At 41.1% G+C, this 12,433-nt stretch overlaps 1 protein-coding gene across 1 annotated transcript; it reads right to left on the reverse strand.

Moving 5' to 3' along the window:
- Window positions 1-6,130: 6,130 nt before the first annotated feature.
- On the reverse strand, window positions 6,131-6,937 carry LOC119649616. Its single transcript, XM_038051836.1, has 2 exons — window positions 6,772-6,937; window positions 6,131-6,693 (listed from the first exon to the last, which is right to left on the reverse strand). The coding sequence occupies exons 1-2, from the start codon at window positions 6,781-6,783 to the stop codon at window positions 6,337-6,339; spliced, it is 369 nt and encodes a 122-aa protein (XP_037907764.1). The 5' UTR covers window positions 6,784-6,937; the 3' UTR covers window positions 6,131-6,336.
- Window positions 6,938-12,433: the final 5,496 nt, after the last annotated feature.

The following is a 12,433-nucleotide window of genomic DNA, read 5'->3' on the forward strand; positions in this document are numbered from 1 at the left end:
GGACGGTTCCGTAGCCTTTATAGCGATGAAATTTATGAATGATACCACAACTATCAGATTGTAGATAAAAATCCGGCTCAATGGGTTGCGGTTGACGGATCACTTAATACGTATGGGTAAGGTTGATCCAGCCCGAAAAGCCTGTAAAGGCAATATCTATGGTAGAAAAAGAAGACGGGGCAGACACTATCTCAGATGGAGCAGGGGCGTAGGCCAGGACGCCAGACAGCTTTTAGGAATATCGAATTGGTGGATGTTGACGCAAAACCGGGATATGTGGAGTTCCTTGCTAAGGCAGGCCTAGACTGGATACCAGTTGTTGAACTGTTAATGATGATAAACACCAAAGAAAGACTTCCGACTTATTCAGTTGCACTCGACGATCACTCCCTGTTTGGACAAGTTATGTTATAAGACCCGACAGAAACATCATCTGCATGGACCAGTATGCAATACGTTGGACATTGGCCACCGGTATGACAAAATTAAAGAGGATTGGCAGCAGGGTGCTTCCCTAGTGAACACTCACAGCGACCCGAAAAGATTTTAATTAACCGCCACACTTCGAATGCACAAATTCCTCCACACTAGGTGTTACCGCAAAACGCTCCAGATGATTTTGTGATGCACCCAACGCAGAACACTGACAAAGAAAATGTTCTGTGGATTCCGTTTCCTCATCTCGAATCCTTGAAAAAACCTTTTTAAAAATCTAGTGAATTATGGTCACTCACAATACTCAGAATACTTTTGCAAGTCTTCCTGCTTTTCAACAGGATAAACTTTGAAGTATGTTTGTTTGGTGCTGACAGAGGTGCGTCTAGCAACATTTAGGCTCTGCCACGTATGATTCTGGGAAGCTTGTTCCCAGTTTTTGATAGAAGCATTAGCCAATACCAGTGAGATTCTAATTGCTGTTTTCGGTCGCAAATGGGGGAAATGCAATCCTCTTTTGCCAAGCCATCCGAGATTTCATTCCCATCTACACGACAATAACTAGATACTCAGATTAGTTCCACCCTATTAAATATAGTAATAGAATGACGGCACAACACCCTCAGAGTAGCTTAACTATCGCTGCCCATTACTTTGCGTCTGCCCTTTAACCGCTGGTCAATCACCTAAGTTTCTGCCCTTGTAATCAGTTACACTTCAGCCTGAAAACCCGTTGTGTATTGTCCGAACGGAACAACTCACTTCTTGTTTCTATACGAAAGGTAGACTCATGCTCCAGAAATCTGTTCTACTTTTGAGCCATTGGTGTCAAAATCTTCAGTATATCCTACCATGCATTTTTCAGGACACCTTCGACAAAACACATATATGGAGATCCGAGAATTAGAAGAAATTGCAAAAACCGAATTCCTTTCCCCCAATAATTCACCCCCTGTGCCCTACACGCCTATTGTTTCCCCGTAGATTCAAACGAATAAGCCCATCAGTTGCTCTGATTGCACTGCTCTGAATATATATTTCTAAAAGATGCAAATTGAGTAATTACATTTAAAGCTACGCCAGATGTCATGATCTTGTCATCGGTAATACCCAAACTTACAATTGTTTGAAGTCAAGGCAAAAGCCCGTCTTTGCAACCCAAAAGCTGTGGGAGGTCAATTCATGTTTACCTCCACACGTTTGTTCCTAGGAAGCTTCCTATTTAAAATAACTCCTAGATATTTCCCTTCTTCGGATAATTGAAGTGTTGTAGTCGTAATTTCTGGAAAATTCACTGGACCTCATGTCTCTAGCGTCATCATAAAGTTTTTGGAAAGACATACGGTGAAAGGCCCTTTCAATATCCACGAACGTACTCGCTATTCAGCGTTGCGCCCCCTGCCTTTGTCATCAAACACTGAAAAGTAGACTCACATGAACTTCCACGCTAGTAAGCATAACAGTTTTTCCAGCCATTTCAGAGAGAATAATGTTAAGCTAATCTGCCGAAAGTTCTTTGGGTTTGAACAGTTGTTTTTTCAAGCTTCGGTATGAAAACTACCTTAAGTTTGGACATGCTTCAATTCTCTGCGTTTCTGAAGTTTAATCAGTTTTTATTTTTATTGCTTCTACAAGCACTGTCCAGAGGTCACGGGGATGATTCCCTGATCTTTATAATTTTCGGTTCTACCACGTTTTGCAATCATGAGAGGTTGGTATTCTATTTTCCTCACTGAGCAGAGTGGTGGACCCCCACTCTTCACTTTCCCTAGTTCAGCTCTGTTGTTACCAGGTCCTGTTGCTTTCTCCGATTTTAGATCGAATTTCTCGCGAAACTGGTAGATAAAGAAAAATATATTAGAAAGATCTTTCTCGGATCTCGCTCGGATAAAACTGATCATTTTCTTTGCCCCTACTTGATGTTCTTATAAATTTTACAATTAGCCGACGTTTCTTTTCATGAACATCATCATTCCGAAGCGAATTATCTCGACTGGTGGACCACCTACCAGGTTTGGGGGACCCCGAGCGTTACATGCGTCGCTTTGTGAGTCGTATTTCTAGTGTAATTCTACAGAATGTCATAATAGACGGGAGTCACGTAAGTGAAATCATTTGTTCTTCTCATTTCTTCTCTTTCCTCGGGAAAACCCCTCCTTTTTTACCTGCGCTTGGGATCAGTACATTATGTAATAGCATAGCTGAATTGCTGAACACAGAATCGTTTCCCATCAGAATTAGATGGTGGCGTAGACCTGGTTGATACCGCCAACTAAATGCTGCAGGCAATGAGCAATATACAATGTAATGTAGTCGACCTGGGGCACTTAATATGAGCCTCTACAAACCGACGTCACAATAATACCACGACCAAGAATTGTAGGAGATATGAAAACTTTTGGCATTCGTCATTAGAGGGGAAAAGCCGGCCTGATAATAGGCTATGGTATAAGAGCTAACTAAGGCAACTGCAAGATAAAAGAACCAAATCAGCCTTCAGTCTTTTGGCTTTTTTGCAGTATGACCCGGGAGAAAGTTCTTGATATCTCCACACTTACTAAGAATGGAGTTCAAGTTCAATACTCTTCAATCTGAACCTTTTGTTAGAGGTAACCTCACCATTCAGAGAGCCTAGGAGGATCAACAGAAAGAAACGGCTGGATGGGCGAACACTGTCACTTTCTTCCAATGTTAAACATTTTATGTAATCCGTTATGTTGACGACTTTACTTAAAACTTAAGGTTAAGAAAGTCGAAAGGCTTTCAAATTTTACAAAAAGCACTTTAAAAATATGAAGGCATCCTCTAAAAATACATAGTCTTGGTGCGTCTAATCCAAATTTACGGTTTTATTATTTGATAACCTACACTGAACAAGAAAGGCAATTGAATCAAACTTAACAAAATGCAAAGAACTACAGGTGTGACCAGTACCGGAGCTATACGGTCTGACAACGCTCGGCTTTCAAGTACTGTTGCGTTTCCTTTCACCTGACTTCAATATCAAATAATTTTTTAAAAATAAGCATATTTCAACAACTACTTGTCGCCTTTGTCAGTGCTCACACCCAAGTTTAAGTTCAGTCAATCTCACTCTTCTAAAAGGAGTTTGGACATCCTCCGACTTAAGCAGAACGCGGGAGGTTTTAAGTCAGGCACGTGCGAATGTTTATAGGATCAAGGCAATTTGCTTGAAGATTGATTTCTAGCTGCATGGTGGGAGAGCTGCTTTCCTTCGTGAATGCTACGGGCTGGCTCTGGAGATCGGGGCCGGTTGGACTCTGCCACTTTGATGGAGTTTATGGCATCAAAGCAGTGCACCACAACGCTAGTTGGGTTCCTTGGAGCGGCCAGTGATATCTACATACCCCATAAACATGTGTATTTATGTATAAAGTTTTTTAGTCCATTTGCAACGAGGACTGCAATTCGTGTTTCTCAAATAATCATCCGAATTGACTACTACCACGTATAAAGATTGCTTAGGGTTTCCTATGATTCAATCTAACTCCAAACAAGCGTCATATTCACAGGAATGAAAACCAAGACCTGGCCAAAGTAGAATAGGAAAAAATAACAGCTCATCTTGTAGAAAAGGAGCTAATTCAATTTAATTAGGCCATGAGATATCAAGCCACGAAGAGAACATTGCAAGTCACGACATTACCGCTAGGTCAGTCTGTATATGCTCATTATACTACCTTTCTCAAAAATGACAAACTTCCACTACTGACCGTAAATAAAGACGTACCACGTGACTTAAAAGCAATCCGCTAAATTACTGCTCAAAATGTTAACTTGAAATTAATTCAGGTCATCAACCTCAATCTGACCGCCAAGGTACACTCTGGCAACATCTTACTCAGAAATGTGGTAGGGAAGCACGCGATAATGTAATGTGAGAGGTTTATGAATTTCTGCAACTTCCACTGTCTCGTCTTTGTGTCACATTTTTCGAGTACAGAGCCTGTCAAAAGACAAATGAGTTTCTACTGACCGACACTGTACGATCAATTAGATCGACCACTTCGCAATCAGTAGTATATTTAGGAGTTCCCTTCTGGATGTGCATAACCAGAGAGAAACTGATATCGGCCTCGAAGGGTGTCACCATCTAATGATCGCTTACGTTCGCTTGCGTGTTGTGTCCGCCACTTCCTGCTAGGTTTGGAAAGTGACGACCGCTTGTACGATCCAGCTGTCGCACCACAGTAGAAGAACTATCTTGCTGACCGGATGGCAGATATGCTGAGTAATTTAAGAGCCAGCCACGTCCCGGAGGGGCGTCATAAGATGTGACTAACTGCGGAATCGTGGAAACGGACAGATGAAAGGAAGTGATTGAAAGCTGCGAGTGATGATGGGCGTGAAGCGCTCAAATTCCGACAAAGAGCGAAGTTTAGCGTAGTGTGCGCATCCAAAAAACAGGAATTTGTTATTGCACTGTCAGGGAAGCCGAAGATGCCCCAGAAATGAATACCGCATCACGAAAGAACTTGCATGTGGTCCCAAATCTCTCAATGGTCCTGTAAGAGAGGTTAACGGTCGACATCTCATTCACGATGACAAGCAACTTAAGAGGTGAAAGAACACTTCATCTGGTGAAATTCCTCCTCTTGTAAATGAAACGGCTAGTCACCGTAACATGCGGATACGGTCTGTACCCCCAAGGAGGCGAGAAATCATTTCGGTACTCAAATGGAAAAAAACCGCTGGTCTTGACAATGTCCTGCAGCTACTATTTCGACTTCTATGGAAATCTTAGGAATCGCAGACCTTTCCAAGCGAGTGAAAGAGGGAGATGATCGTTAAGATTCGAAGGGCACCCGCTTTGAGTGTGGTACTTGGAGGGGTATCTTCATGCTCCCTGCCGTCGCCTAAATAATAGATAAATCAATCCTGGAAAGAGGGGCAAGTAGAGTTGGACTGAAGATAAACACCAACAAAGCCAAGGTTCTCAGAGTGGTGGGCCTCGTACTTTCCATATCTACATTAATGGGCACAACATTGAAAGCGTTTTTTAATGTTTTTATCCAGGCAGCTTGATTTCTGCGGATGGTGGCACCGAACTGGATCTTGGCCGATACATGAACAGAGCTTGATCCGCTTTCGCTGCCCTGTCTAAAATCTGGAAATATAGTTATCTCAACACCAAGATGAAGTTCTGTACTAATGTTCTTTCTGTGTTGCTATATGGACATCGCACATGCAAAGTGAACCTTACTGTTACTCAAAAGCTTCAAGCCTTCGTGAACACCAGTCCGCGTCGTATCATTGGAGTACGAACAAAGAACTTGACCGGTGTGCAGGCCTGGCATTCGTACACACTGTGATCGTAAGGTGGAAGTGGCAGTGGATAAACCACACATTAGGAAGGACGACAATTGCATTGCTGGCTACGCCATGACGAGTGGGTCGCCCAAGGACACTTTGCGCAGAATAGTAGAGGTACAGGGATCTAAAAAAAATCGGGGAAAAACTGAAGCGCATTTCAAGTAACCGTGAACAATAGCACGTAGGTATGGTTGACGCATTATATACCCCAACAAGGGGTAGATAGGAAATATATACCAACCTCAAAAAGAACAAATAATTTTTTAAGATTTATCGGAGGAAGTAATCATGACCCTCATGAGGTCTTGAAGAGAAAAATCGCGGCTAGGCTGAGCTTATGAAGAGAATAACCTTGAAAGACTTGAGATCAGCGTTATCATTTATTTTACAAAATAATCGTGGAAAATGAACCTATTTGCTATGGGTAGTTTAATAGGAATATGTCTAAAATATTCGATCAATAAATCCAAAAATCTTACTAATAACAGGAGAAAGTATTCCCAATGAATCCCATTTAACCGAACTATGACAATATCTCAACTACTCCTTAACTTCAATCTAATCCAACTATTCGTATTTATCATAACTATGACTGCTATCTGACGAAGGTCTTTTGTAATAGTTGATATATTCCCAAACATTCGGGATTCCAATTCCGACGTATTTCACAGGAGCTGAGTATCCCGTATACACCTGAGACTGGCCCGAAGTTGAATGTTCATGTCCGTACGGGGAACCCACGAACGAGTAAATACGGCCCAAATATTGTCCAGCATACAGACCTCCATTTAACGTTCTCAATTCAGATACGTCACTATTCACAAAATTCACTCCAACGGGATTGGGCAGACCACTTGGTCCCAGAGGCTTCACATCACTCTCGGAAGCTGCGAAAGCATTCGCAAAAAGAACGATCAAAATGACCTGTAAAAGGAAAAAATAGATATAGGAGGCCTCTATCCTCTTTACCACAAAATGAAAACAATATTGAAGCTAACTTACAAATCTCAACATTTTATAAAAAATTAAATTTTCCTACGATACAACCTTGACTGATCATTTCTATGTTTTGTCAGAGGCTTTTATATAAATCTTAATGAATTCTCCACAAAACTCATCTTTTTAATTTAAATGTCTCCAAAGAATCTTTTGGATCATCTGCTCAGAAAAATGTATTAGATTCAATGAACTCTGGGCTAATTACCTTGCCCAAATCCAGCCCCTGACCTTCAATGTAGTTAGATCAAATACCCAAACTTGTATCCAAGTCTTAATGATTTTTGATCACTTTCATTACCGGCAATCGTAGCCTTCGACTCCGAGTACTAACTACACAATTGTTCGCTGCTGAGCCTAAATTAAATTTCATGCTTGGCAACATGGCGCCACATTACATGACCAGTTAAAATCGATAATTGACCTCAATATTGATTATCCTACGAATCACTGCAAATAAGATATTTCCACCTGAATGTCATCTTAACGACACCGATCTGATGGAACGTAAGCAGAATAAAAATACAAAGAGTAAAAATTTTAATCTGCATACAAGTTTCGTTGCAAGTCCTTCCACCGAGGAATGTTAAAGACAATTCAAAATTAAGTTATAATTTGTAAATAAACTTAAATTATGATGTGGGTTAAGTGGACTGAGTAATAATTAATCTTGGTTGGATAGTCCCACTTTGTTGTTTTCATCAAAAAAGGAGGTTCACATGTAACATTTTCATTGATGAAAATATACAAATAACTGGTTTAGACCACCTTAACCTTCGCATGCATGAACAATGATGTTATGAAGCAATCAGGGCAAAAGTTGTAATTTTGAACTCATTTTTGGTTGAAGGAGAAACACAAATTAAATAAAAAATGGGAAAGATAATAATTGTAATCGATGAGGCGAGAGTCCATCTTAGCACCTGAGCCTAGAATTATGTTAGGGCACCTCATTTCGAGGCCATAATGGTACGCAAGGAAGCATTGTGGACAGCGTTGCCCTGACTTCACTCAGGTACAGAATCTCAGTTAAATCGATTGGTACCCGACGTCCAACCTATGATACAAACCCCTCTGCTACTAGCAACTTTAGGCTTTCCGGCAAAAAACAGTAATCACTTTGACAAAGCCAAAGTTGCTTTTGCTGATAGGGACAGGTATCCAAGCCCGAGCTGGCAGGTACTTCTGCAGAGTTGTACTTAGTTCCTCCTAAGCGCACACGAAAGAGGCCGAAAGAGGCTTCTATCAAACCTCCTTATCAAAGGAACAAACCACTAGTCTTTATGTATATCTCCCCTGTATTAACCCCAGTTCCCTACAGGATGAATTCTTCAACAAATTATCACAAGTCCTAACTGTTACCTCTCCCTCTCTTTCCTCCATTGTTTGCGGTGACTTTAATCTCTCCATATTCACTTTTCCTGTTGATCCACCCCTTCCTAACAACTTCATCGGCCTTTATGCACCTTCATGAGCGCCTATGTTACCTAATAGCTCTTAAATAGCACTGTTAATCCTTGCAATAATGAGTGTGGAAGCCACGCTATATTCAGAAACTCCAAACTCTATGAAACCCGCAACTTGGACCAGCTCCTTCCTATTTTCATCAAGTTCGCTAGTTGGTATAAAGCCCCCTACTCCTTCTTCAAAAATATTGCTTCTTACTTGTTCTTTAATCGAGTGCCTCATTGATCAATGTCCTATTCCTCAGCCCAACATGCAGTTATTATAAGATATTAACTTCAAACTAATAATTTTCAATTTTAATTCTAACTATTTACCAAATTCGTCCACCTTTTAACTTCCCAAGAAACTGTAAAATTCAATTAATATTTCAAGTTTAATATAGAATTTTTCGAAAACGATCATTGACCTTTTCTGTTGTTATTTGCACATAAATTGAATCATATTGTATATTACGAAATGTAGTCCTAACAGCTGTTTTTGGCCGAAGAAAAATTTCATGCATGCGGATACTAAGATCTAGCTACCGCTTTTGGATTGAGAAGGGCTCGAGGTGCTGCGCAGTTGAATTAAATCGTAATCACAAATTGTTCGCACTTCACAAAGTTCTCTTCGGGAGCAGCTTCCATGGTGAACAGGTTTACATTTGTGCATCTTTTTGGGAAGATTGGATTAATATATTTTCAGTGGAAACCAAAGTGTGGAAGCCTGGGGTCATTTGAAAAGGCCGAGGAACTGAACCTGGGAGAAATCAAACTTCCTCAGTGGATTTGTCTAACGGTAATCTTAAAGCCTCAAAATTACCAATCAATAAGTTGACACTTTGGGAATCTGCCTAGGAAAAGTGATTCATGTATATGGGAGTAAATCAGAAGTTGCTAATTTTACTCTTCTCTAAGTTCAAATTTCACCTTTAAGTCTTTTGAACATATCCTGACAACGGTGGGATTGTGCTAATATATGCAATATCTATCACTACGTAAATCAAAATTAAATTGAATGTTTCCTGAATATTAAATAAAATAAAAAAATACATGAATTTGCGTCAATAAACAGAAATTGCCCGTTCATGTACAATGAGAAATGCAAAAAAAACTATCACATTTAATTTTTAGTAAGTAAACCCCAATGCGGATCCCTTGAGAGCTCTAAAAGGAGGAGAGTTTTTACTAGTCCCGGTTTACTGTAATACCACTTTCCCTCATCCTTTGTTCATTCACTTTTCTCGACTGTGCCATTGGATGTTCATGTAATTTCTTATCCATTTTATATTATTTTATTTATTCTTAGCATTTAATGCATTTTCTTTATGATTTATTACTTTTAATTGCGCACGGATTTGGTTTTGTTTTGTATTTATTTTTGATTCTATTATTATTTTCTACCATTATTATTTCATTACCCTTTCATTTCAGTGTATTTATTAATTTTGGGGAGTGCTGAATTATAGATATAGAGCCTCGGAAATATTTTTTTTTTATTTGCCGACTTCCTCCTCCACTCCTCTTTAGCCCGCGAAACTTACAAAATTAATGAGGAAAACCTTCCAATATAATCGGCTAAGGATCTCCTCTTTGTCATCCTCGACTACTCAAACCCATACACACGCAGCGAATTATCTTCTTATTTCGTTCCTCTTCACTTGCTCCTGAATCCTTGACTGACTGTCTCGACAAGGGAAATTTAACCGGTCCCTCATCTTTAAAGAGAACTTTTCGCGTGTGGGCTGCATTACCCACCTCTACTCTTCTAATTTCTCTTATTTATGTCAACGCAGAAGCTCCGTCGATACGCGTACTTTGCACTGTACTGTAAAACATCTGATCTTCATCGGTCACCTTTAGAGTTGGTAAGTGCGTTTACGCACAGAATGATTCTCGCAACATCACTGGACTACCAACTACACAACTTCCAATCGTTAGAGAGCTAGCCTGAAACCGTCTGCCACATTACTTTCGGTTAGCCTCCTCCTTACAGAGCCTTCAAATCAAAAAAATACTTTCACCATAGGAAGGAGAGAGGAGAAAGGGAGCAGTTAATTCAAGGAACCCCTGGCCATGCGGCCTCTCCGCCAGTCGAGCTCAATCTTCGTTACAACGAGAAGAGCCCAAACGTAGTGCGCAACATAGCTCCAACTGTCAGCACTCCTTAGTATCTCCTTGACAATGTTGTCTAGAGAGAGATCCCTTGTGTTTAAATTGAGTTGTAGACAAATCCCATCAAATCTTCCGCAAAGAAAGAAGGTATAGTGGACGTCTTCCACGACTCAATTGCAAAACACGCATTCAGGAGATCGTGCCGTCACAATCTTATGTAGACAAGACTGAAAACCTCCATGCCCACTTAAAAGCTGGCTAATAGCCACTCTCACCATGCTTCCGATTCAGATAACACCCGTAAAATATAAATTGACACAAAGAAGGTATTGTCTAGTCTGCCTGGAATGTGTTTCCATCTCACGGAAATAAAGGCATTAGAAGCATTTTATTCCATCCATGGGCGCATCAACTATGGATCTCCTTGCTCTAAAGCCGACCCTCCCTGAGAATAAGCCTACGTACTAGTCTTCTTTTAACGAGCTTTTCGATCACTTTTCCAGCAATGGCTTACAAAGGGGTCGGTATATGGGCGGCAACTGAGCGTCGCCTTTCCCTCTGTTAATCAGCGCAAACCTTGACACCCCTCTTCATTCCAAAAAGAAAGGAAAATGTCCTCTTTCAAACAAGCGTTAAATGCTCCGAGCAGTATCTCGACTAGGATACCAGCGGGTAATGACCCTTGCAACTCTTTTATAGAGAAAAGTGGGCAACCCTCGGCGTGCTCTGCGCTGCTGTCGTCCGTATGGGATACGCAGGGAATAGTGCCCATAAAAAGCGTTTCCCCAGAGCCCCGATTTTCCGGGTTACTACTTTGTAACCGAGTCCCCACGGTCCCCAGCAGCGAGCTTTGCTCCTATTTATTGCGCTGCAGAGCCTCTTTTGGCTGATGTGCACTCTGTCGCTGTGGTACATGTCTCCTCCCGGCCATTTAGACGTTGCGTCAGGCGGTCTCCTTCCGGAGATCTGTTCTGTTAGTTCATAATCATCCTGCGCATAACATTGCAAACATTTATTTAACGTTTTGGTGCTTATAAAAGCCGTTCGATATCCGAGATTCATCTACAGCACCAATGATACGGATCTTATTCGAAGCTTTAACAACACATCTCTCTTCGATCCAATAAATCCATAGTAGCAGCAACAGCGATAAAAACGGTACACAAATTAGGAACGTACATAAAAGGTACAGGTGATACGTACTATCCCCTAACATCGCCTAGTCAATGGCTTCCTACCTGCGGTGTCCGCAGGCGAATTTAAAAACATCTTCCAATGGGTGAAAGCGCGAAAATTCTTCGGTGAAGAAAACCTTTCCTACTTTTTCCATATGATAATTTAAGGAGGCGGTTCATTTTAAAAGCCTTACCGAGTTTTTCATGGCCCTCCTTTTAAGGGGCAACATGTACATCTGGAACTCTTACATATTCTTCTACAGACAGGAATTCGGCAGCTTCGCTTTTCAGGATAGACTTAATAGTGGCTAGCCTAAAGCCCAAATTTTGGACACTCGCCCCACGTTTATAGAATCAGACCCTTGGCGGATTAACCTGTCAGGGCCAGTGATGTTGGAGAGCAGGGAAGTTTCGTTTAGTTGAACAAGTTCGAGCAGCAACTATTGGCGGCTCCACACCAACTGCCTCGGTATTGTCTTGTTACTTTGCGCTGATAACGCTCTTTGACTGTCAGAACAATAAAACAGAATATATCTTCGCCATGAAATAACATTGGCAGTCACACAGCTCCTGAGCAATTCACAGAATTTCCGATATTGTACGACGAATTGATAAGACTGACTGGGCTGACCCTGACCAATGTTCAACATCAACAGCGGTCTTAGACAAGGGAATGCCCTATCATGTGTCCTCTTTAACGTCGCCCTGGAAAAGGTGATCCGTAATGCTGCTGTTAATACTTGCCTGTCACGCTGCTCCAAGGGCAGAGGTGAGGCAGCGTCTGACGATTTGCCTCTGCACTGGTAAGAAACCGTAAAGCCGTCGTCGCTTGACTTTTTTTACTTGCCTGTGCTGATGATATTGATATTATAGCAAGAACAATCAAAGATGTAAACTCTACTTTCATACGTATCGAACAGGCGGCAATTGGCT

The sequence above is a fragment of the Hermetia illucens genome, chromosome 2 (genome assembly GCF_905115235.1).
Source record: "Hermetia illucens chromosome 2, iHerIll2.2.curated.20191125, whole genome shotgun sequence".
In the NCBI taxonomy this organism is placed as follows: Eukaryota; Metazoa; Arthropoda; class Insecta; order Diptera; family Stratiomyidae; genus Hermetia; species Hermetia illucens.